The sequence below is a fragment of the Convolutriloba macropyga genome, chromosome 6, assembly GCF_964194025.1.
Source record: "Convolutriloba macropyga chromosome 6, txConMacr16.3, whole genome shotgun sequence".
NCBI lineage: Eukaryota > Metazoa > Xenacoelomorpha > Acoela > Convolutidae > Convolutriloba > Convolutriloba macropyga.
In genome coordinates, this window is record NC_134473.1 from 54,560,756 (window position 1) to 54,586,488 (window position 25,733).

Sequence of the window (25,733 nt, forward strand, 5' to 3'; positions counted from 1 at the left end):
TGTCAATTGGCCAACTGAAACATCAGCATCCATGCAGTATAAAAATAAGTAGATTTTGCAAAAATGAAAATATTAGAGCCCTATTTCTTGGGTCTTCTAATTGGTTACTACATGGTTTCTAGTGGTAGTGGAATGGTTAACTTTTTAAAATCGTAAAGTTTAGCGTTTTGCGAAAAAAACGTGCAGTTTTTTCAATATTTTAACATTTATTTTTCATTATTCTCCCGCATTCTATGTCGTGGCTGGCTACTGACGAAGCCAACTGCTCGCCTGTCGCTTGAGAGCTGTTTGCCCAACGTTAGATGGTTACGTTCATTTAACAAAAAAAAGCTATTCTTACAAAACAGTATACAGTTTCACAATGCCCCTTAAATCTCCCACGTGATTTTTTCGCTAAGAAATTAAGCGAAATGACAACACAGTGTTGAATTATCACAAAAATTAAGAACGTTAACTTTTTTTCATAGTGGAATTTATAAAAATCGTCCACTGTCAATTATCCAACTGAAACATCAGCATCCATGCAGTATAAAAATAAGTAGATTTTGCAAAAATAAAAAGTATAGAGCCCTATTTCTTGGGTCTTCTAATTGGTTACTACATGGTTTCTAGTGGTAGTGGAATGGTTAACTTTTTAAAATCGTAAAGTTTAGAATTTTTGCGAAAAAAACGTGCAGTTTTTTCAATATTTTGAAATGTTTATTTTTGCATTATTCGCCCACATACTAAGCCGTGGCTGGCTACTGACGAAGCCAACTGCTCGCTTGTCGTTTGAGAGCAGTTCGCCCAACGTTAGTTGGTTACGTTCATTTAACAAAAAAAAGCTATTCTTACAAAACAGTCTACAGGTTCAGAATGCCCCTTAAATCTCCCATGTGACTTTACCTCTAAGAAAGTAAGCGAAATGCCAACACAGTATTGAATTATCACAAAAATGAAGAACGTTAGTTTTTTTCATAGTGGAATTTATAAAAATCGTCCATTGTCAATTATCCAAATGAAACATCAGCATCCAAGCAGTATAAAAAAGGTAGACTTTGCAAAAATTAAAAGTTTAGACCCCTATTTGTTGGGTCTTCTAATTGGTTACTACATAGTTCCTAGTGTTATTGGAATGGTTAACATTTTCAAAATCATAAAATTTTTTGCAATTTATTGACAATTTTTTAGCAATTTTTTGAAAAAAAGACGTGCAGTTTTTTTAATATCTTTGCTTTTATTTTTCATTTTTCTTGTCCTTACAGACGTAGGGTCCAGAAAAAGTCTTTAGGGGTTGGATAATAAGTTACTGAAAAAAAGATTTAATTGCCATGCAATTGCTTACAATTTTTTAATATGACAAACTTTAGCATTTTTTTAAAAATACTTGAATGTTCTTCAAGTTTTTTGAATATTTTTGTCAGTTTTTATGTTTTTCCAGCCTGAAAAGCCAAAGAACGTTCTCTGAACTTTAAAAATAGCTTACTGTATACTTTCTAAATGTAATGGAATGTTTTTCAAGATTTTAACACCACGAATTTTAGCAATTTTTTTTCTTTTTTTTTGACATTTATTGTCATTATTCATGTTCTTCTGCCTAACAGAAAACCTCCGTTAGAGTTTGATTAAAAAAATTACAGGAAAATGTATTTTGGCCAGGGATTAATTTTCAACTTTTATCCCAAATTTTATCAGTTTTTTATGCAACATGCAACTTTTTTCAAATTTTCTGAAATTTTTTGTCATTTTTTTTTAGCTTTCTCCAGCCTCAAGAACCAGATAAGCTCCTCTAGGGTTTGAATACTTGTTAGTACATAGCTTCTAAATGTAATAGAATTTTTTTGAAGGTTGTAAAATCAGCAATTTTTAATCAAATTTTCAGCTTCTTCAAGTTATTGAATATTTTTGAACATCTATCATTTTTTGCGGCACCAGGGTCCTAGGGATCTCCTCCAAAATTTGATAATAAGCTATCTCAAAGTTTCCAGAGTTAGTGGAATGGTCATCAATATTTTATTGACTCCAGTTTTAGCAATTTTTAAAATAAAATTCATTTATTTTTCAAATTTTCGGAAACTCATTATCATGTTCCAAGTTTATCGATCTTTTTTAGCCAGTGGAACTATTTAAAGTTGGAAATAGGGTTACTGAATAGTCTCTTCAGACAATTAAATGGTTTTGATGACTTTAATATCATGAATTCTAGCAGAATTTTCTTGAAAATTTGCTTTTGTTTTCAAAGTTTTTGAATATTTTTGTCCTTTTCTGAGTTTAACAATGATTACTGGCCAACGAAGCTTTTCAAGTCTTGCATATTGGTTATTTGACAGAGCTCCAGAGCAAAAAAATAGTTTTGAAAATGTGCACTGCGAACTCGGGCAGTTTTTTCTTCAAATTTTGCAATGTTTTGAAAATTATTAAAATATCAGTTTTTTTATTTGATTTATTTATTAACTGGGCTAGAAACTAAAAGTTGCGTAGTCGAATCAAACCAAAGCTAGCCCCACTAAGCAGTGGCTAGCTTATGACAAAACCAACCGCTCGTTAACATATTCTCGCAAATACCTTTGTGTGTTACAAATTATGCTAACAGCGAAAAAAAGTGCCGCTAAATTCCGAATGTTAACAAAAATTTCTAAACTGCATAATCAGGGCCAAGGAATATTGCCAAGTTTATGTAAGATAGGCGATAACTGGCTTCGACAAGTTAGAAAATTCTGCGGTGTGAATGCATTGAATTTTCCGTTTCTAGGCGTAGATCTTACATAATTTTGCGTTTCTAAGAGTAGATCTTCTCTAAATTTGAGTTTCTAAGTGTAGATCTTACTTAATTCTAAGTTGAGTATAGCGTAGATCACCCAAAAATTAAACGTTTGGAGCCCTGTTTTTGAGACTCGAACCCCTTCCTTCCGGCTTGCATCTCCTTTCTTCCACCCCAGCGCCACGGCACCTTATTTCTCTCACAAACCACTTTCTTTATAAGTTATGTGAAGTCAACGCTAAATTCAACGCAATGTTATGTAAGATCTGCGCTAAATTCAACATTAAAAGGTGTAACATCTACGCTAAATTGATCGTTAAAGGTGTTACATCTACGTTAAATTTAACGTAAAAGTTTGTCAGCTCAATGCTAAGTTCAACGCAAATTTTTGTAAGATCAACGCTTAAAATCGGAAAATTATATAAGATCTACATTGCGGTTTTTTTGCATTGACACCTCGGCCCGTGAAGTCCTCAAAATAGACAAAATTTTCCGAATTGGTTCCAATTTACAATTCACTTTTCGAAGCGTTTCATAATGATACTATTAATGGGTGTCCCATTTTTTCACCCCTATTCATTTAACCCCGATTTATTCACCCCTGTATCATTTAACCCCTCTATCTTTTAACCCCACTATCATTTCACCCCGATTTTAATCCCTATAAAATAAGGATTATTAAATTAGCAATAAAATCATTTGACCATGCCTCGCGGGCCATGGCCATGCCTCAGCGGCCCGTGGGACTTGATATGAAACTATCACAACCGAACGTGGGATTAATCTATCCACTTAATTATGACAAAACATGCCTTTAATGTCGACTGTTAATTAGCGGGATGAAATGATAGAGGGGTGAAGTGATAGCGGGGTTAAATGATAGAGGGGCGAATAAATCGGGGTTAAATGACAGGGGGTTAAATGAATAGGGGTGAAGTGAAGTAGAACCCTATTAATGTTTCTCTCTAAGTAAAATATTTAGATCCGAGAAAATTGACCGAACAAAAAAACAAAACCAGATGAGCATGTAGTCCTCCCCCACTAAATGGGGTCGGATCGGAAACTCATTTTATCCCATACAATTTTAAGTTCGTCATTCTAAAAATTTCCTTCCCGAGAAAATTTATGATGTTTAGCAACTTCTGGGGTTCTCACTTGTTTTGGCCTAAATGTTAAAGAATTGCTGCCCCTTTTTTTGCATGCTGGGTGACCGGCCTGTTGCAGTATTATCTCTATAGACAATTGCAGTTATGTTAGTAATCTCGGTCATATAAAAAGGCGTATAGTTAATTGTTTTTAAGGCATTAGGAGTTAAAAGCTGCAGCTCCGAGTAACTCACTTTTTACAGATGTATGGTAGAAAAAAATCTTTTAATGTATTTTTTATTCTCTCGACCAAGCTGAATCATTTAGCAACGCACATTTCATCAGCAAAATCTAGAGCTGAATTTTCGTTATGCTCAATATTAGAATAACCATTGTAAAGTGGATGAAAGGAAATAACAAGAAAGTTGATATAAGAGATAAGACATTGTCATAATCAAATATTGACGCCAACTGCAGGACAACGTCTTGTGGTAAGTATATTGCTAAATATAGATTAGGCAAGATAAATAGCTATTTCGATGTACAATGCTTCATTTGTGAATATAATTTACTACCTAGAAACGGACGAATATCATCAGATTTTGGATATCTGTTCACGCAAGACTTGAAACATCTGAGAACTTTTGCTTATATTAGAAAGTAAGTAGTTTGCTAATTTTAAACATTTTCATTTTTCACAGCGCTGACTAAAATCTTGTAAAACAGTGTAGCGGGCATGCCAATGCCATTAACTCCAAATACTTTCATTGTATAAAAAATCGTTATGAAGCATGATAGACTCAGTAATCAAAATTAATTCAATTAATATGCTTTTTATTTTTTCGCTGGTTTAGCTTAGTGCGGGTTTTTTATTCTGTACAGGTCTATATTACTCTGATATCAGTGGAGATCAGAAAAGGAAAAGATTGAATATAAATTGTGGTGAGCCTTTCCTAAGGTTTTAAATCCACTGCTGTTATTACTCTGTATAGTCTTCGAAATTCATGATAAAAAGTCACATGATCAGAATATGATCATAGCAAAAATACAGACTAAGAAATACTAAGATTCAGCTCTGAATTTTTATGTTGCAGTGATCTGCCGGGTATTCGCTATCGAAACCCAGGATGCAGAGATAAAATTTTCAACTTACGTGTGTATAAAGCATAATAATATAATGATTAGGCTTAAAAGATCGCACATTTTTGAAGCTGCTCTTAATTCCGATAGGCAACGAGAATTTCAACAACGGCTTTGTTTGTTTCCCCAAACATGTAAACTAATAACATTACCGAAAAGTTCAGAATAATCAGAATTTTATTTTGAAATAATCAAAATTAGACACGAATCTACTATTGAACTTTTTTTTATTGATTGATATTTCACATTAAGCTGTTCATTCTTTTATATAGAAATAAGAACCGAACCGAATGATCCTAATTGTCTGTCCATTAGTGTATATATATATATATATATATATATATATATATATATATATATATATATATATATATATATATATATATATATACCCGGGTCGAGACCGAATGGTTAACTTGTAAGAACTTGCAAGTTTCTTGCAAAAGATGGTTAACTTGTAAGATTTTGCAAGTTTCTTGCAGAAGATGGTTAACTTGTAAGAACTTGCAAGTCGAATGGTTAACTTGTAAGAACTTGTAAGTCGAATGGTAAACTTGTAAGAACTTGTAAGTCGAATGGCTAACTTGTAAGTTTCTTGCAAGTTCGTTCCGGTCGAGCACAACTCTTGTTGGTTAATTCAATTTAACATTCAGTCATTTGGCGTAGAACGCGCGTGGGAGTTAGTTGATCTGTTTGGATAACATAATACAATTAGACCTAAGTAGACAAAATGTTTTTTTTTCTAAATTTTATCAATTCAAGAGAGATCCTTTTGCAATTCATTTGAAAAACTGTAGATCCCAATTAGCTTCTTTGCGATCGCTCTTTTAAAAATGTTCCCAAAATATTGACTTTCATTGAATTTTTAAATTATTATGTCAGTATTTTCTCGCAATAATGGTTCTTTTTTATACCCTTTTTTATAATTTAATTCACACTTTTACAGATTCTATGTTTTTCCAAACAATCGTTTACATTTATGTCCGGCAACGTTTAATTTATGGTTTAGTGCCTATGTGTGATGTGTGTGTGTGTGCATGTGTATGTGTGCGTGTATGTGTGTGTGTGGTGTGTGTTTGGTGTGTGTGCGAATGGTTAACTTGTAAGTATCTTGTAGGTCGAATGGTTAGTTTGTAAAAGCCTTGTAAGTCGAATGGTTAACTTGTAAGAACTTGCAAGTCGAATGGTTAACTTGTAAGAACTTGTAAGTCGAATGGCTAACTTGTAAGTTTCTTGCAAGTTCGTTCCGGTCGAGCACAACTCTTGTTGGTTAATTCAATTTAACACTCAGTCATTTGGCGTAGAACGCGCGTGGGAGTTAGTTGATCTGTTTGGATAACATAATACAATTAGACCTAAGTAGACAAAATGTTTTTTTTTTAATTTTATCAATTCGAGAGAGATCCTTTTGCAATTCATTTGAAAAACTGTAGATCCCAATTAGCTTCTTTGCGATCGCTCTTTTAAAAATGTTCCCAAAATATTGACTTTCATTGAATTTTTTAAATTCATATGTCAGTATTTTCTCGCAATAATGGCCCTTCTTTTATACCCTTTTTTATAATTTATTTCACACTTTTACAGATTCTATGTTTTTCCAAACAATCGTTTTCATTCATGTCCGGCAACGTTTAATTTATGGTTTAGTGCGTATGTGTGATGTGTGTGTGTGCGTGTGTGTGTGTGCATGTGTATGTGTGCGTGTATATGTGTGTGTGTGTGTGTGTGGTGTGTGTGTGTGTGGTGTGTGCGAATGGTTAACTTGTAAGTATCTTGTAGGTCGAATGGTTAACTTGTAAAAGCCTTGCAAGTCGAATGGTTAACTTGTAAGAACTTGCAAGTTTTTGGAAGAAAAACTTGGGCGATGCATCGCCTTGTAAGTTTCTGCCAGAAACTTGCAAGTTCTTACAAGATAACCATTCGGCCTCGACCCGGGTATATATATATATATATATATATATATATATATATATATATATATATATATATATATATATATATATATATATATATATATATATATATATATACGACATCAATCAAACGTGGTAAAAAGCATAAAAGCCTAATTTTCCATTTCTTCAACATCTTAACGCAAATGAAAACAAGAAACAGTAGTGATGAACCTTTTATGTTTATCGTTGAAAGTTGTAAAATTCAAGAACTGTCAATTATAACTTTGAAATCTGTTGTGAGCATTGTTTTTTTTGGCAGTTTCAGTTATTTTGAAGAATCCGATCTAAATTCAATGCCTTAGAGAACCTAGAAAAATTTATACGGACTGATGAGGCACCGTAATATGTTTTTAACTATTTTTTGTAGCTTTGATGATCGCATCCAGTGATATAAAGTGGTGAAGCGATAACTTTAGTGAGATAAGCTTTTTCTAAAGCACCCTTTAATCTCAGTAAATTTTTGAGATTTTTGTCTCAGCTGGGTAGCCTGTGTACTCCAATTACAACTAGATCTTAGCTTTTCTTCAAAACTGCCTGAATTATTTAAAAACTAGATTTCTCTAATATCTTAATTAATCAACTATTATGAATTTCAGTAGCCACATCTTGGAAAGAACATTACTTTTATGCAATTAATTTTTCTCTGATTTCTTTTGTCAGCAACTATCGAGGAAAAAATGGGCAAATTCCAGTAAATTTATTTAGCAAATCTCAGATTGAGGTCCAGAAATAAACGATCTCTGATCAGACAGGTTCCTGAACATTGTCCACACTTTCGTGCGACTCTGGTCCAGACCATTGTCCAGACTATCGTGCGTTCCAAATCACCTCTGATCAGAATTTCATGTGCTCGAAATTGTCTCTATGTGTGTTTAGAGTTAATACATAACCTACATTTTGTATGGCCCGCACATTATAGCAGGCTTCAAAAATATGCCGTTTCATAAAAATATTCATAAATATGCCGTTTTTAGCATGAAAATATTCATACAAAAAAAATATTCAGCCATAGCATTCCAAAATTTTATTAAAAATTCAGACTGGAGACACTTTTACGGTGCAGTGACAGGAGATATGATGTTATTAGAATTTCAAAAAATTATTGAAAGAGCATTAGCACTACATGCTCCAATTAAAACCTGTTATATTAGAACAGATAAACCAAAATTCTTGCTTCAAGAAAAATGGTTATGTGAGGAAACAAAAAGACAGTTTTCAAGAATTAGCGATTATGAAACTAAAAATGATTTAATCCGTCAAAAAGAAAAACAACTTCTTTCAAGTTTTATGGAGTTAAACAGTGAAAAAGCCAGATGGAAATTCATTCAAGATCTTCGTAATAAAGAAAAGACTCAAGCAAGAATTCAATCTTTATTAAACAGTTTTGGTGATAAGATAACAAAGCCCATGGAAATCGCAAATCTTTTAAATTACAAATTTTCGACTCTGGGAGAGTTTATTGGCTTGCAACAAATAAACAACATTCCTCCTAAAACTGCTCCGAGAAAGTGTTTCAATTTCCGATATATAACAACCAAGGAAACAAATGTGCTCATAGATTCTTTGAATACAAGTAAACCAGTCGGTCCTTCAAAAATACCAGCTTGGGCAATAAAAGATGCTAAAGCAGCGCTAGCGGAACCACTATGTTATCTCATTAATCAATTCATTACAGAAGGAAAATTTCCAGAAGATCTTAAAAAAGCTTGTGTAACTCCACTCTTCAAAAAAGGGAATCCCGAAGACCCACTCAATTATAGACCTATTTCTGTCACTTCTGCTTTGTCAAAAATTTTTGAAAAGGCGTTCAGTTCACAAATCACAAGTTTCCTCGAAAGAGAGCAATTATTGTCGGCTAGTCAATTTGGTTATAGAAAACAAATTTCAACAATTGATGCTATCCTGAAATCGACAGAACAAATAAGATTAGAACTCAACAAGAAAAAAAATGTTACAGGGGCGTTTTTAGATCTTTCAAAGGCTTTTGATTCTATAAACCACAAAATACTGTTACGGAGACTAGAAAATATAGGTTTCGATGAACATGCTACCAATTTAGTAGAGAATTATTTGAGTAAAAGAACGCAAAGAGTTGTTCTGAATGGAATTGAATCGGACTGGATAAATTTGAAGAGAGGAGTTCCACAAGGTACTATTTTAGGACCTCTATTATTTAACATTTACGTCAACGATTTAGCAAAGATTGTTGAAGAGGATTGCACGGTTGTACAGTACGCAGACGACACTTTTCTTTTTACATCCGACACTGATGAAATATCGGCAAAAACAAAACTTGAACATAACATCTCAAAAATTATTGATTTTTTTGCAAAGTCCCAGTTAGTAGTGAACAAACAAAAAACAGAATATATTGTGTTCAGCACCAGGAAGAGGTTAACAAATACTGTTCTGAATGTTGACAATGAAAGAATAGCAGAATCAAATAGTGTGAAGTATCTTGGCGTAATTATAGACAGCAAACTAAAATTTGATGGAGAAGTGAAAAAGATTCTTCAGAGAATGGCTTGTGGAATAAAAGTTTTGAATACACTAAGTAAAAGTTTACCACAGAAAACGAAAGTCTTATTACTTAATGCAATAGTAATAAGTCATCTACATTATTCCGCTCTAATTCTGATAGGGTTGCAAAAGTCATTACTCACAACTTTAGAAAAACAATTGAATTGGGGAATAAAATCCATTTTTAATAGGAGAAAATACGATCGGTCTACAGATCTCAAACTTCGCAACAAAATACTACCAGTTTCTTTTCTCTTGAAATATCGTTGCTCAAAATATTTTATTCGCTTACTCAGCAACGATCTTCCAGCGTATAAAATTGAACCTCTCTCTACCATGAGAATAAAACAACATGACAGGTCAAAAAAAGTAACTTTCGATATAAGAAAGAACAATAAGTTTTTAACTGATTCTTTTATTGCACAAGCCATTCCAATTTATAATAGTCTGCCTTCTAATATTAGACTGAAAACAACATCGAAAGCTTCCTTAAAAAAAACAACTGAAAGAATATTTTTGGAAAGAATTTTTGAAGGACCCAAAAGTAACTGATATTAAAGATGATATTGAGAGCATTAGATTTTAATTTTAATTTTTAATCTTCACGATGTACATATAAAATTGTGAGAACATTTTATGTTCGCATTTTAGGCCATTTTTTAATAATGTAAGGTCAAATTTTTTAGTTAAGTAATTTAATGATTTTATAATTTTACATAATGTTATATTCTTAACTTTACATTGCCTCTTTTACCATTTGCTTTTTATACTTATGTGTACCAGAGGAAATTAACAATGTTCTTTTTTTTTTTAATTTGTTTTAGGCTTTTTATTGCAAATTCAGGTTTTTTAAACCCGCCCTTTTTTGAATATTAAAAGTCATGCTAAAGTGGAAAATTTCGAATTTTTACGCTCTAGCCAGACCATCGCGCATCCGAAAGCGCCTGAGCTCAGACTAAAGTGTGCTCAAAGATTTCCTGCAATGAATCAATTATGCATTCAAAATATTCTCTGATGAGACTACCCCGAGATCAATTCTCCCATGATCAGAATAGTGTGATATCTAATCCGACTTTGATCACGCCATCCCAGATCGAAATGACCTTTGATCGGAAGAGGTCCAGACCATTGTCCAGACTTTTGTGCGCTCGAAGAACTTTCTAGACCATATAATTCGAGCTCAAAACGCTCATGTGTGTGTGTGTGTGTGTGTGTGTGTGCTCTATGTTGCTCTGATCAGAGATCCTCGACTTGTGAATATACGTTTTTCGGTGTACTTGTCTGGTGAACCACGTACTGTTATTGCACCATCAGTGTTCAGGACTTTTACGTAAGAGCCAAAAACCTTTAAAATGTGCTATATCAGTTTGCAATAACGCATTTAGTGCGCACACTAACTGGTGGTAATTAGCACAACTGGTTTCAATAGCACTTTGAAACTAGTCGTGGTATTTTTAAAAATATCAACGCTTAAGATTGCTAGTGGAAGCCAAAACCAAGAGAAGTCGTCACGCTAAAAATGGTACCATAGATAACTACCGTCTAGGATCCGTTTGGTAATATTTAATTTACAACACCACTAACACCACTCTTGAAATTGTTTTCATTAAAAGTTTGAGACAGGACTTAAGATATAAGGTTTTGATTGGGAACTTAAACTAACAATTGAGCTTTTTCGGTAATTGCCCCCCTTGAAATGCGAAGATTTTTGAGTAAACTTATAGTTAATTCTGATGTAAAGCAACTTTCACTTCTAGATGACGACCACCTATAACGAAGTGCCCAATGATGGGATCCCGGACCCAATAGCTGCCGAGGAGTCACTTCAAAGAACTCTGAGGAGTGACGTCATCAAGAGGTTCTACTCCAGATCAGACGCAGAGGGTCTCAAACAAGTTGCATTTCAGTCCGGAGCTATGATCATTTCAGGTGTGTATAGGGTATCGATATTTAATGAGCTAAATTTCACTGGCAAAATGGAAAAATGCATATCGTGTGGCTCACCACACCCCAAATTTTAGGAATTGAAATATGTTAATCGACATAATTACTTATGATGAGATAGATAACAAAGATGCTTAAGTAAAGGGTCAAGTTAATTGGCTAGAAATATTGTAATAGCCAGTTTTTGGTCTATTATTCAACGATTATTCTAACATTCAACCACTATATCAATTATATGAGCTGGATCGTTGACCAAGGTTCGCGACTTCTTCAATAATACGGCATAATACTATTATTTAGGTCAAATGAGAAAATGAGGAGAGTAAAATCCGCTTAAACGTGCGCCAGAAACTTGATCAATTATTTTCATGAGCTCGAATTGGCGTAAGAAAAGCTTTAAAATTACGCAAATTTGTTAGAAAATTTCTCAATAGAACTGATATTCTACATTAACAATCAGGGACAGCTCGAAAACTATATTGTGCAAAATGGTTCATCGAACAAAAACAAATCCAGGAACTGTTCACGCTGGTTCTATACCTTCCTTTTTGTCATTTATTGAACGCAGCTTTGAAATAAAAAAATTTCCATTGAAAGTTGACACATTGCGCACTAAAAACAGCTTTAAACAAAAACTCTGACTCCTTTAGGTAATTTGTAAATCTGTTCTCTAGAAATGCTTTTCTGCCCAGTGCAAAGAGCCATGCAAACACTTCCAAGATCTTGGAAAGATCCAATTCAAGACTAACCAGATCTTTTATAAAACGAACTGACGAAAATGTTGACGACCTAAATGAAATTTGAAACGCATGATGTGGTTTTCCAAGGTGCGTGGAACGATGCTGTTTGAGTCCAAAATTTTATGTTAGGAACACAGGCGACAGAATACATGCAAAAAAGCACTCCTATGAAAATTGACTACTGTCCATATTTCCTGGTATAATTTGTACGTTTCAATTAAATTGAAAAAAAACTAGGATTCTAATTTGGAGTTAGAGATTCAAGGATCACATCCTACAACAAACCTGAACGATTTTTATATAAATCTGCAACAGATTTCATCACATAATTTGGGATAAAACCAGAAAATCAAAATTCTAATTTTTATTCCTCGTGTTTCATCTAAAGGTAAAAATTGCATATTGGTTTCCTCTTATTGGGACAAATACATCTTATTAAGATGCAAAGCTGAGAAAATTTTCAAATGCTAGTTTTTGGTTATAATATTTTTCTTAAACGACAAAATGATTGTCATCTTGAATAAAACGCGTGTTCTTTGAACTAATATAATTAAAATAAATATTCATGGTATCATCTATCTCCTTCGCAAATGTCTCAGACTTTTAGCTGCTTACCACTTAACCCGCTTTAACAACCCTAATTATCAAATTTGCTCAAATTTGTCAGTCATTTTGTCAAATAATCTAGTCAACTGTCATATCACAGGGAATATTAAGCAAGCAACGACTTCGGGCTCTTGGCAAAAACTTAACTCGCACTTGTAAATACTAACACCTGCTACTAAGCCGAGGCATCATTTTCGGATGTGAAAAAATTGACAGCAATATTTTGACGGATAAATTTTGATAGTATTGGCAACTGGAGTTTTTGCTGAATTTTGTGATACACGAAAATAAAGGGCATATATATCAATATATATATATATATATATATATATATATATATATATATATATATATATATATATATATATATATATATATATTATAAACATATCTCTAGTCTAATCATTTGTTAAAAGAGCACGTCTAAGTTTCAAGATACTGGACAAAAGAGTCAAAGTTTTTGTTGCAATTTTCGCGGTTTATTTGAATCATCATTTTCTTGAAGCTTGCAATGACATTCGCAACATGCTGCAAGGGCACAAAAGGGGCTTCAAGGGTTTTCGGAGGCATCAGTTGATTGAAGTCTTTTGTCATCTTCTTTGAAAATGGCTCTGAAACTTTAGGCTGGAATTTCGTCAATAACATAAGTACATCAATTTGTTGGAAAGGGGTCACTCTCGTTGCCTGAGACTGGAGCGAGGGAAATAAAAAAAAACTCCGGAGAAAAAATGCGTGCATGGTTAATCAGCTTCTGCGTGTTCTTCCATGTCTTCAAGCTTGCAGGTTGCTTATCTTCAAATTGTCCTGATGGCAAGCTATTGAAGGGATGCTGGATGGATAAAAAAATGGGTTGGAGTCAAAGTTCCATGTTTTCAAGTTGCTCAGCAACGATAGTCAGCGGTGTGGAATTGAGATTTAATTCTGTTTCCACAAGGATTGTGAAGAAAGTATCGAAGGACAGTCTTCTCAATCCTAGATTGTGGAGGAGCGTTCCTTTGGCGCTCTCTATCAAACGCTCGCAGACACCGCCAAAATGAGGGTCGTATGGGGACTGATTTTTCACGTTGTATTGGCCAAAGCTAAAGCTGTGTAGATTCTGTCATTGTCCAAATGCTTTAACAGTTTTCTTCAGTTCCTCAGAAACGCCAACGAAAGTTTTTCCATTGTCGATGTAAAGAAATTGGGGCTGGCATTGACGACTGAAAAACCTTTTGAAGGCATTGAGAAACGTATGTGTGTTTAGGCCCGGACACGTTTCTATATGAACTGCACGCGTCACCATGCATGTAAAAATCAGACCATCATGTTTTTCCATAAAGCTTTCGGAATCTTCGATGTAGAAGGGTCCAGAAAAATTTACACTAGAATTAGCAAAAGGAACGAACTGTGTTTTTGCTGTTGGAAAGCGAAAACTGGGTAATGGTGCCTTAATTGGTTGAATATTTTTCGCGTCAAATTGTTGACATAATAAACAATAAAATCGTATGTTGCTAACGCTTTCCGAAAGCCTATCACGTGGTAAGATTGTTGAATGAAGGCTTTTGTTGGTTCTCTGGACAAGTGGATACATATTTGACGGACATGTTCCAAGTAAAAATGAACAAATTTGTCCCTGGCGTGCAAAAAAATTTGATGTTTTTCCAAATCCAGTTGTGTTGGTGCATACTGCAATCAACCACAAGATCTGACTAATCCGTTCTCATCCAACAAAGGATTCAGGCATCGTAATTTGCTCTTAAAATCTAGTTTAGTTCCTTGTTGTAATGAATTAGCGGCCGAGTGGAAAAAATGTCCTGAGGTAATTTCAGGAGATAATTTCTTGATAATTGTATGTCTTCAGTTGTGTATTGGTGATATTGTTCCTTCGCATTTTTTTGCGCGATACATTAGATTGCACACTGTTGCCGTTTTCAGAAGAAGTTTGTTCCATGTTGAGAATTTGCTTGGATCGACCACAGGTTTAAGCGTCTTGGGAGTTCTCGTGACTGCCGTAAATGTTGCGCGTAGTTCATTTATTTCATTCAATGCCGACTCATTTTCGCAAAGAAATTGGGGTGGTTCTATCCATTTCTGCTGATTTTTTTTGTCCCAAGACCATGAGTTCCGTGATCGGTGGGATTAAGATAAGTTGAGGTTTGGTACCATTGCTTGGGTAAAGAATTTTTATGAATTTCTTGCAATCTGTTGAAAACAAGAATGTTTTGCCTCGTATTTGAGGCTATCCAGTCCAAAACTACTAAACTGTCGGACAAGAGACAAACTTGGCCGAATGTCAGTGTCATTTCTCTTTGGATCAGTTATAGAGTGCGCACTCCTATAACAGCGGCTTCTAGTTCCATTTTTGGCACGTTTATTTGTTTAATGGGAGCGACTTTGCACTTTCCAATGAGAAAAAGGCTTGTTGCTGACATTTTTGGCTCGTTTGTGAAACGGAGGCAAGAAACGGCTGCCATTGAGGCCTCCATAAAATTGTGAAGTTGGCTGGCGGGATTTTTGCTCAAATTACGAACAGTTCTTGGTATTCGAATTTCTGACATGGCAAAGTAGCTGTTTAGAGATTCTGGAGGGCCTTGTGCAGCTCCAGTGGTATCAATTCATCCCATTAATTCCAAGTTTCCAAATCTGCTGCAGAATTATTTTGATCCTAATTGTGAACGGAGACAACAGGCCGAGGTGAATAAAAACTGAGGATACCAAACTGGAGAATTTTTTTGTGTGTACACGGCTGCATCTTTAAGAAATTGTTGTTGGGGAAACATGACACAATCGTCAGTTGTTACGTTCCATTTTTGACAGAAGACACTCATGATCTCTTTTGTTTTGTCTTGTTCAACGTCTGAGACTTCAGCGAGAACATCTGTTGTGTTTGAACAGATTTTGTCAACCTGATACCGCCTTTCTTCAGGCAGCTTTTGTCTGTGAAATGGAGTTTTTGGCTTTCGCATTGTTTGCAGAGGTTGGAAGTAGTCGTCGATATGCAATCGGTGCTGAATGTCATACAAGGTTGCTGGAAACAGAATTTCGTCATCTCTAGCACATTTGTGAAATGAATAAATTGCGCAAAATTGTCAACATGTGGCACCGGAGATTAACCTAGTAAACTGGAATTGTCGGATGTTGTTGTCTATCATCCAACAAAAAAACGAAGAGCAGACTGGTCTTCTTGTTTGACTGCAATTTGCATAAATATCTCATCGATGTCTGAAGGACAGCGACTGGAGGTTCTCTGAATCTCATCAAAAATTCAACTATTTATTCAGCAATTCAGTTCCAGTTAGAAGATTTGAGGTCAGTGATTCACCACGAAACACTGATGCTGCGTTGGCAATTCTTCTCACTTTTGCGGGTTTGTTTGGATTACTGACTGGATGATGAGTAAGTACCTTATTGAGTCTGGAGTCGGTGCCTTCATTTCGACTGGCTTGACAAAACTTTCATCCAAGTTTGTTTGGAGTGTCTGGTTGTAATTCTGATTGAGACCGGGGTCGGTTTGTCGTCATTTTTTTAGACTCTTTAATTGACTGACTGCTGAGAAATAGTTTTTCTGGATTTTTTTACAGGTTTCCAAAGACGGCCAATCTGATATCTTTCACAGTAGTGACAGATTGAGTTTTTCATTGTTTGCACTGCTAATTGGTCTAGTGAGCTGTCTTCTTTTTGTTCGGGTAATGTACCTCAAGCCTCTGTTTTCCAGAATGTTTGAAATAATTTGTCCAATGGTTTTCTGCAATGTTAGTCCCGTGGTAAACCAATGCAAAGTCAGTCCCATGGTAAACAAATGGTTGTCGCCGGGGCTTGTTTGCGTTCATTGTTTTATGAGAAAGCTCGTACTCTCCAGCGAGAGTCCGACCCTGCTTCGTCTTGACGCCAACTGGATATTTTGTGCTACCTTGGATAACGTCGACTGAAAAACTGAAGGCAAACGTGTTGATACCAAGGAGGGTGCCTATTGCACGTTTGGCTATATCAGGGAAATAAAAGTGACTAAGTTCCTTGAAGGTAACGCATAAATGTTTGAGTTCAAGAACGTTAGCGGGTGATACATTGAGACATGGGGTGCTATAGGCTCTTGCAATGCTGAATAGCTGATTGATTTTGTCAAAGGCATCACTGTCGCTGTTTCACTTATTTTTTACATTGGCATTTCATGTTCGGTGTTGAGGTACTGCAGAGTTGTTGATGCTTGTGCTTCGCAGGAAAACTCAAGAAAACTAGTAATTTTATCCAGCAGGAAGGTGAACTGACTTTCGGGATCGATCAAGGCGTAGGTATTAAAAATTTACTTCCGTTTCCAAAAAAATGGTAGTATTTGTAGTCGGTCGTACTATTCAGGAAGAGGAATTAAATTTCGGTTGAAACTGAAATTTTGGGCCGGATTTGAAGCTTTCAAATGGGTACTTTGAATATTTTTAAGTTGTGATTGTTTACTGAAAAGCGATTGACTGTACCTTGTTTTCTGGTTCTTTTTCCTGTTGACAGTCTCAGTACTTTTGTTTTGATTTTGTTGTTGGAAAGATGACAGGGTTTGGTCTTTTTTTTTCAATTTTTTGTCGGCTGATTGGGATTGCTTGTTGGTGGGCCGCTTTGGTGGTGGGCCGAAAAGCAGTGGTGGGCCGCTTAACTTGTTTAGGAGGATCATGCAAAATTACTTTATAGAATCCTTTACTTGTTGGCATCGTTTTGTGGACGTAGAGGATTGCTTAAAATGTTTGTTGCTTAAACAATTCGAGCAAAAATTGTTCTTGCTCACAATTTTATAACTTCGTTCTGACAAACATTTCTGATATTCAGGATATGTAGACAGTATGCGACTTCCTCTGCATTTTGCGCAAGACTTGTTTAAATAATCAGCATCATTACGTGGAGGAATGAACGGTTGACCATGCTGGTTTAGGGCGACTTGAGTGAAATTAAATTTGTTTCCAACTGTTTGGTGAGTTATTAGAAAACTTATTCATTGAATTTTTGTTCCTATTATCAATGTTGTCGTTTATCTTGCTAAGGTTATTATTGATTTGTCCAATAGTGTTCAAATTATTAAACGGCTTATTAACATTTTCTCTTTAGATTTTGACGTACTATTGGGCCTGAACTTCAAGTCACTTTTGGACTTCATAGAGTGTTGGCTTATTACTAACTGATGTGATGGTATATTCTGTCCATTTTATCAGAATGTTATGTGGAAATTTTTCTTTCGCCTTTTTCATGAATGTTGAATTTTGCAAACCAGCTTTAAAACCTAAACAATCGAAAGCTTGCACTAACCCTTTTGAGAAAAGAAGCAAAAGATACAAAATTCTGTTCGTTGTTATCATTGTTCGGACGCCAGTCCTCCAATTGATTGATTCACGATGCTAGGTTTCCCCAAAGTGGTTCTTAAGCTCTTTCAATGAAATCGGGTAGTAAGCAGGGTCACACGAATAAGCTTGAAGTTTCCCCTTGGCTTTTACTCCGACTCGTTTTTGAAGATATGTTGTAAGGTGTGTATCTGTAAAACTGATATTATTGCGGTTGAGGTTGAAAAAAAGTTTACATCCAAATCCATTCATGGTTTTTCAGTGGGTTTCCATTGAAATTGGGAATTGTTTTAGGTGGAATTTAAATGGAACTCATATTTGTGGCTTGTAAATGGAAACTGTGTTCAAACGGGATCCTTTCTCTTTGTGTTTCAGTTCGTGGCTGAAACTGGTGGATTCAGTGACAGAACCTGTTTGGAATTTGATTTGGGTTTTTCAAAAGGTTTAGATGGCTATGTTTTTGAGCAATTGGAGGAAAGATGGCTGTCTGGTAGTTTGTAAATTAATTATCTGAAATAGGTTGAAAGTGAAGCGATTTTGATCGTGTAAAACATACGAAGGTGGTACCAGTGTTGTTGATTGTTGTATTTGCTGGGATATAATTCCTTTTGTTTATTTCTTGTGTTTGAAATAAACTGTTCACTTAAACTGCTGTTGGATATTGTTCGTTTCGATATTGTTTAGAATTGTTTGGTTGCAATACCGTAGGCAAGGAAATTTCTGTTACCAAACTCTCGCTATTCTGGTTTTGATTGGTTGGGAAACTTGTCATTGAAAACTGGTTTTTGTCAAATTGCACAGGAGTATGACTACAGTTTTCAAAAAGTTTTGGACTGGGAACGGTGACTTTTGTCGTTGTATTTCTTCCTTTTTCAGAATGACAATGAGTTTGAAGCGTTTGTTTTTTTCTCTGAAGGCATTTGAAGTTTGGTTTGTTTTGTTTTTTGTCAGCTGAGCTGTTATGTTGATGTGTGTTTTGAAAGTCAAATGCCAGACATTGCATACTTTGACCTTCTAATTTGCAATTTAAAGGAATAAAAGATATACCTTTTGGCCTAACTGCGGCACCTTTTGTTTGGCTCAATGGTGGTTTGGGTGTTGTGATCAACTTTGATTTAGGGAACTGGGGAAATTCTCCTATTGATGAGTGAATCAATTTCCGCTGATTATCATCAGATTCAACAGGAAATAAGGACGCAGTTTGTTTCAAAGGAACAGACGGTTGTTGTATTGAAGCAAACTGGTTGAATTTATTCTCTTGTTCTCTGAGAACAACCCTATCTTGCGGGGTTTGAGGATTACTCAAAACAAATTTGTCCTGAATGTTTGCTGGATATTTGGGTCGATGTTGGTGCTGGGGCTGCTAACAACGCCATTGATTGATTTATGTGTTCAATTGTAGTAATTTTTTCACTAATTCTTCAGTCTTTTCTCTAGTATGCGGAGCAAATTTTCGGTTGCTCTGAAGGAATTTTGAAAAGAATTTGGGTTTATTGTCTCCTTGCAGAATGAAAACGATGGTTTCAACGGTCTTGGGGTCATTGGAGGGGAGACATCGCTGGCAGTGTTCTTTAGTGCCATGTTGTTTTCCACTGATTTTTGGGATACCGGTGTAAATTGTTGCAACTCGAGTTGTCTTTGTGAAAACTGTGAGACGTAGCTAATGTCATCGCGTAGTCGAGTCAACGATTGGATCTATTGACCATCATCGTCGAGACTGTTGATTTCTAGTTCCCACTTGTCCAGAGGAAAGATCAGTTTCGTTTGACGTTTCATGAATGAGTTTATGCTACTAGAGCTTACTTTTTCCATCATGATGCTGTCGAGGTTTATCTTCAGCTCTGCGGCGCTCTCGCTGATTTCGTTCACCAGCAAAGAAAGAGTGCGAAAGCTTTAAAGCTTTTTTCTGCTCAACGGATGTCTGTAAGAGATCGAGATGCTTTTTCATGCTGAGCCCGGTCATTTTGTATTTATTCATTGCGTATTGTAACTTCTGGCTGTTTTTTGTCATCTTGACAAGGAAGTTGTAGTGGTTCCGTAATTGTTCTGTCTTATGTAGAGCAAAAGAATTTACGGAGCGCCGACTTTTTTGTATAATTGAAAACATCTTATGTTTATGTAGGCTAATCAGCCTAGCTCTTTTCGTTCAAAAATAGCAATGAAATTTTTCATGAAAACAAGATTCCTCAGTGCGTTTTTTTCATGTTGCTAAATATAGCTAAAAATTTGCTTAAAAAAGAAAAACTAGGCGTTTGCGCGTGTGTACCGTTGATGTGTTGAATTGGACCAAATAATTGCTTTCAATTAAAATAAGTGACGTCGCATTGATTCTTCTGCAAATTTTAATTCTCCTTTAATCACAATCAAGGTACCAGAAAAGTTTTTTAAACTCTTTTTTTTATTGTGTTGATTCTTAAGAACAATTAAAACCCAGACACCAAACAGACTAAATCTAAATTGATACTTCTGCAAAACAAGTTTTTTTTTAGATTTTAAAATGGAGTGCAACCAGACAACGAGAGCTACAGACAAGCAGAAAAAACTGGTTGCATAAATTCTGGGTCTTCTTTGAAACTTTTTTCCAAAAAATTTTGTTTTGCAATTCTTATGAAGTCTGGGAAATCTGCTACCATTTAACTGCCTTTTATATGTTTCTGGATATTATCTGCCACCTATCAATTGTTCATCGATTCTGTGGTGACTACTGCGAACCAAAGGAAACACACTCCTCTTCATTTGGTGACTTCTGAGACTAAAGGGGAAAAAAGGACTTCTACCGGCAACTTTTGAGACCCCGGTCAAAAAAGAAGAGACATTTGAGTTTTCCCTCTTAAAAAGATTTTATGCGTGAGCAATTATGGGTGAGGAACTATTTCGGAGCTTTGGTTTCCTTGTTTTTGAGAGAAGGAAACAGTTCTTATCTCCTCTTTTTCCTTGAGAAGGTGTTTTCAGTGTATACTACCCCATTAACTAGGCTCGCGGCTAGTAGTAGGCAATTAAGATCGAAGAAAAAACAAACCCCTTTGTAGGATTTGTTGAAGAACCGTTTCGGAAATTTTTTCCTTTGCTATTCGCGTTTTTGCAGAATGGTGATATATTTTTTTTTCATCTTGTTTTGTAATGATTTGAGGAGGTTTATTGAAGAGATCTTTTTCAAAGTTCATTGATCCTTTTTAATAAGACTTTAAAAAATGTTTTTGATTTTTATATAGCAGAGAAGCAATTTCGTCACTTTTTTGTTGCTTCTTGCAGTCTTCCAAGGGGTTGAAATATATTTTCAGCTTCAAACGCTCTTTTGTTATCTACTGAAAAATTCCAATGAATGTTAGAAAAACGTGTTTTGATTTTCTTTAAGCTGAAGAAGCAGGTTTACAATTTTCAAGTTGTCCATGTAGAAACTTACAAATTCAGTCAATTATAATTTAAGACTGTGTTCCTATTGGAAATTTTATTAAAAACGTTAGAAAAATGTTTTTTAAGTTTTTTAAGCCGAAAGAGCATTGAGCATTTTTGCCAATATTGGGTTGCCTTTTTACTGAAAAGCAAAGTCGATCAGTTACTTTTGTGTTTGTTTTTCAACAAGCTCAGGGGGTCCAATCAATAGATTTTACTGCATCTATTAAATGTTTCAATCAAAACGTTACAAAAACGCATTTTTGAATTCTTTCAATCAAAGATGTAAGTTTGCCAAAATTGAGTTGTCACTTTACTAAAATGCAAGTTCGACAAATTGACTCTGAAGCTTGTTTTCTACCAAACCCAGGGAGCCCAATTAATGGGTTTTTTGGATTTTTTAAAAAGTTTCCATTAAAACGTTAGAATAAACGTTATTGATTTTTGACGCTCAAAAAAAGACGTTTGCGACTTTTTCGATTTTTGTGCAACAGTTTTAAATGAGGAGTTCAACTAAAAAAAGTTGTTTTTAGGTTAAATTGAAGTCTATTCAACAGGTAATATTACTTCCATGTAGACTTTTTGCAGCAAATATAGAAATTGTTTTTAAGTTTTTCCGTTGCAGAAAAGACTATATCGTTTTTTTTTCGTGCAATTTGTATGTTTTTTTTTGTTAAATGCTGACATGTAGTGTCTCAGAGCTATTCCTTTTGTAAGCCATCAATAAAAGCTCGTTGGGTGACAATTTTCTTGTTTTTTGATATTTTGTGTCGCAAAAAATTTCAAGTTTTCTTTGGATACGTTTAACCGAGGAAGGGACTTTTGAGGTGACGTCTGGAACCTCGGGCGATCATCTCTTAGTGTCGTTTGTAACCAAAAAAACGTCAGGTTTTCTTGGTCGGGTGACGTCTGAAAATCCTTGAAAAAAACTCTTCGTCTTTGGTTGAAAAACTCTTGCTCTGGATGACGTCGTAGTCTTGGATTTTAGCCCTTGGGTGTGATCATGCCCTTCTTGGTTCAAAAGTTAAATACAGAAAGTTTTATGTCCTCTTCATCAAGGCGGACGATCGCTAAAATTATGTTTTAAAACATTTCTCTAGTCTTATCATTTGTTAAAAGAGCACGTCTAAGTTTCAAGTTATTGGACAAAAGAGTCAAAGTTTTTGTTGCAATTTTGGCGGTTTATTTGAATCATCATTTTCTTGAAGGTTGCAATGACATTCGCAACAATATATATCTATATATATATATATATATATATATATATATATATATATATATATATATAATAATGAACATACTTTTTGTGTTTCAGGATTGCTTCTTTGGTAAGTTTTGTTTAATTTTCATAGATCCTAGGAAAGAATGTATCTGTACGGAAAAGGTGTGATCAAACTTAATTGTGATAAAGATGTTGTAATTTTATTGCAGTTCACTACTAGTTATTTGATAATAGGAATAATGCTTACTGTTTCCAGGTATTTTCAGGATAATTCTATTTTATGGACTATGGCACTTTTGGTACACAGTTTTATTCTGTCATTTTTATTCATGGGACTTCACGAGAATGTTCACGAGACAGCATTCAAAAGTTCTGATCTTTCAAAAATGTTCAGGAATTTTTACGGTTTCCTTACATTTCGACCACCAGTTCACTATTATTACTATCACTGGGCGCACCATAAGCACACGGGAAACAAATCAAAAGATCCGGAATTGTTCAACTCCATGATTGACATGGAAATTAATGGGTTAGCTTCTTCTTGTTAATAATGTCTGTTTATGAATCATGTTTTTCGGGGAGAACTTTAGGAAAGTTTTGGTTCAAAGTATTCTTTATTCTGATAATGTAACTCGTTTGTAGTATCAAATCATGAAGGATGCTTTGGACCAACTTTTTAGCCATATGTTATATTTTGAGCCCTTGCACTATTTTTGCACCAAATTCTTGTTTGAAAACAATAACAGTTTTTTTTCAGAACCAATTGCTATTTGATAAATATTATTATGCTATTTAATATATGGCAAAGAAAGCAATACCACTTTCTCGAGCCAAAAATTACGGCAATATGAATTTTGAAATCAGTTTCTTTACTTTCGAAAAGCATTTCTCCTTTTTAAGGAACAGTGGCCGTGTGCCGCTGCTGTTAGTAAGAACCTTTATCAACTTTTTGGTATTTATCAACTGAAATGGAGGAATTACTCGGTGACTCCAAAACACTTGAGATTTTGACTATGTGATATTTATAGTTTTGCGAAATGAATTGATTTATAAACAAGATATATGAAAGATGAAAAACGTTGAAATTGAGCAATATCTGCATTGTTGAATAGAAAGTTTGAAGACTACTTTTAAGATTAATTTCAGCCAGTTTTCGAACAATTACGAACAATAATTCATCTTCAGGCGTAGTACAGGTCTAAGAAATAAACCTCCACGAAAAAAAAACAGTCTGATTCTAGCGAGGCTTAGTTAAACGCGCTAAAAACACATTTCTTAGGAATTCAAGTGTGGTTTATTTCCGTGGGGATATTTCTTCTCGCGGTTTCTTTCCTACATTAGGTGTCTTTTCTTCCGTGAGTTTTTTTCCGAAACCGACTACTTTTGTCAACATAGCGTAAAGAATTTAAAACGAAAAGAGCAGCAGTGAAATTCTAATATTGATGAGAAGACACATCGTCTCATGGATCTTGTATACAATTGCGCCTCCGTTATTGCAAAAGGGGATGCAATTCCGTCTTCAACTCAAGCGACCAATTTTTAGATCAATTTTTGATCATATTTGCTGAACTGTCTATCTATCATTTCACCTCAATTTCAATCCTTTTATACAATTGGTACTATTAACATTGCACTATCATCATGCAACCATGCCTCGCATGCTATGGCCATGGTATAATAAATTGGGTGTCCCGCTTTTTCACCCCTTTTCATTTAACTCCCTATAATTTAACCCCGATTTATTCACCCCTGTATCATTTAACCCCTCTATCTTTTAACCCCTCTATCATTTCACCCCGATTTTAATCTTTCTATAAAATAAAGGCTTAAATTAGCAATATAATCATTTGGCCATGCCTCGCGGGCCATGGCCATGCCTCAGCGGCCCGTGGGACTTGATATGAAACTATCACAACCGAACGTGGGATTATTTAATCCACTTAATTATGACAAAACATGCCTTTAATGTCGACTGCTGTTTGGCGGGATGAAATGATAGAGGGGTGAAATGATAGAGGGGTGAAATGATAGAGGGGTTAAATGATAGAGGGGTGATAGAGGGAGCCGCTTTCGAAAAGATCCCGTCTCATTTCTAGGGGTTTATTTATTAAACAACAATGCTGAAGCCAGAAAAAAAATTAACAAGAATTGTTTCGTAGCCTGTCTACATATTTGGCATACCTGTCAGGAATTCCTTTTTGGATTGACAGATTTGCTACGATACTTCGTCATTGCTTTGGAATATACTATTTTGGACCAACTGAAATTGAATATTACTTCAAAACCGAGTTGAGCCGTCAACGATGCACGAACGAAGCCAGGATTTATTCATTAACCTATGCAAGTCTTTTTCTGTTTGGCTATTGGTATCAACCAATCGGATCACTGCTCTTTTACTACTGGTTGCTACCTTCAGTGTTAGGTCAGCCCCATTTACGATTCTACCTTCTAGCTGAACATCAGGGGTGTGTTTCTGACAGCAGTGAAATATTTGATAATACACGAAATACAGTGACGTTTTGGGCTTACAAGAAATTGGCTTGGTTTATGCCATACCACGCTACCCACCACGCGTGGCCCGGGGTACCATTTCATGCGTTGCATGACGTCACTGCCCTGTATAAAGACAAAGTGAAGAAGAGCAAATGTGAACCTGATGGTGATAATGGATATGTACAGTTCAATTATGAGTTCATCAATGCTGTAACCAATTAAAAACACTGATTTATTATAAATTGTTTGCATGCAGTAATCAGTAACTTGACTTCAATATCTGACGTAGGAAAGATAACTGTTTGATAATTGTTTTCTCTGAAAAAAAAGCCCCCCCCCCCACACACACACACACACACACGCAGTTCTTAGGCTTCTTTCCTCTCAACCATTTCAAACTCTTTTTTGAATTCTGGGTGAAAATATAGTGTTTGAGGGATTCATAATAGATATCGCCATAAAATTGTATGTTAATATTATTTTTATGTGTTTTTGCAAGAATCTTGCAAGATAACTGTTCGTGTTGCAAGATCTTGCAAGATAACCATTTGGCCTCGACTAGGGTTGATAAATCGTTTGGTAACATGACCAGTATTCT

The 25,733-nt window shown here is 35.1% G+C and overlaps 1 protein-coding gene across 1 annotated transcript; it reads left to right on the forward strand.

Annotated features, from left to right (window-relative positions):
* Positions 1-4,326: 4,326 nt before the first annotated feature.
* LOC142341054 (uncharacterized) lies at positions 4,327-25,447 on the forward strand. Its single transcript, XM_075391896.1, has 5 exons — positions 4,327-4,485; positions 11,198-11,369; positions 22,736-22,748; positions 22,899-23,171; positions 24,802-25,447. Exons 2-5 carry the CDS (start codon positions 11,198-11,200, stop codon positions 25,355-25,357), a joined length of 1,014 nt encoding a protein of 337 aa, XP_075248011.1. The 5' UTR covers positions 4,327-4,485; the 3' UTR covers positions 25,358-25,447.
* Positions 25,448-25,733: the final 286 nt, after the last annotated feature.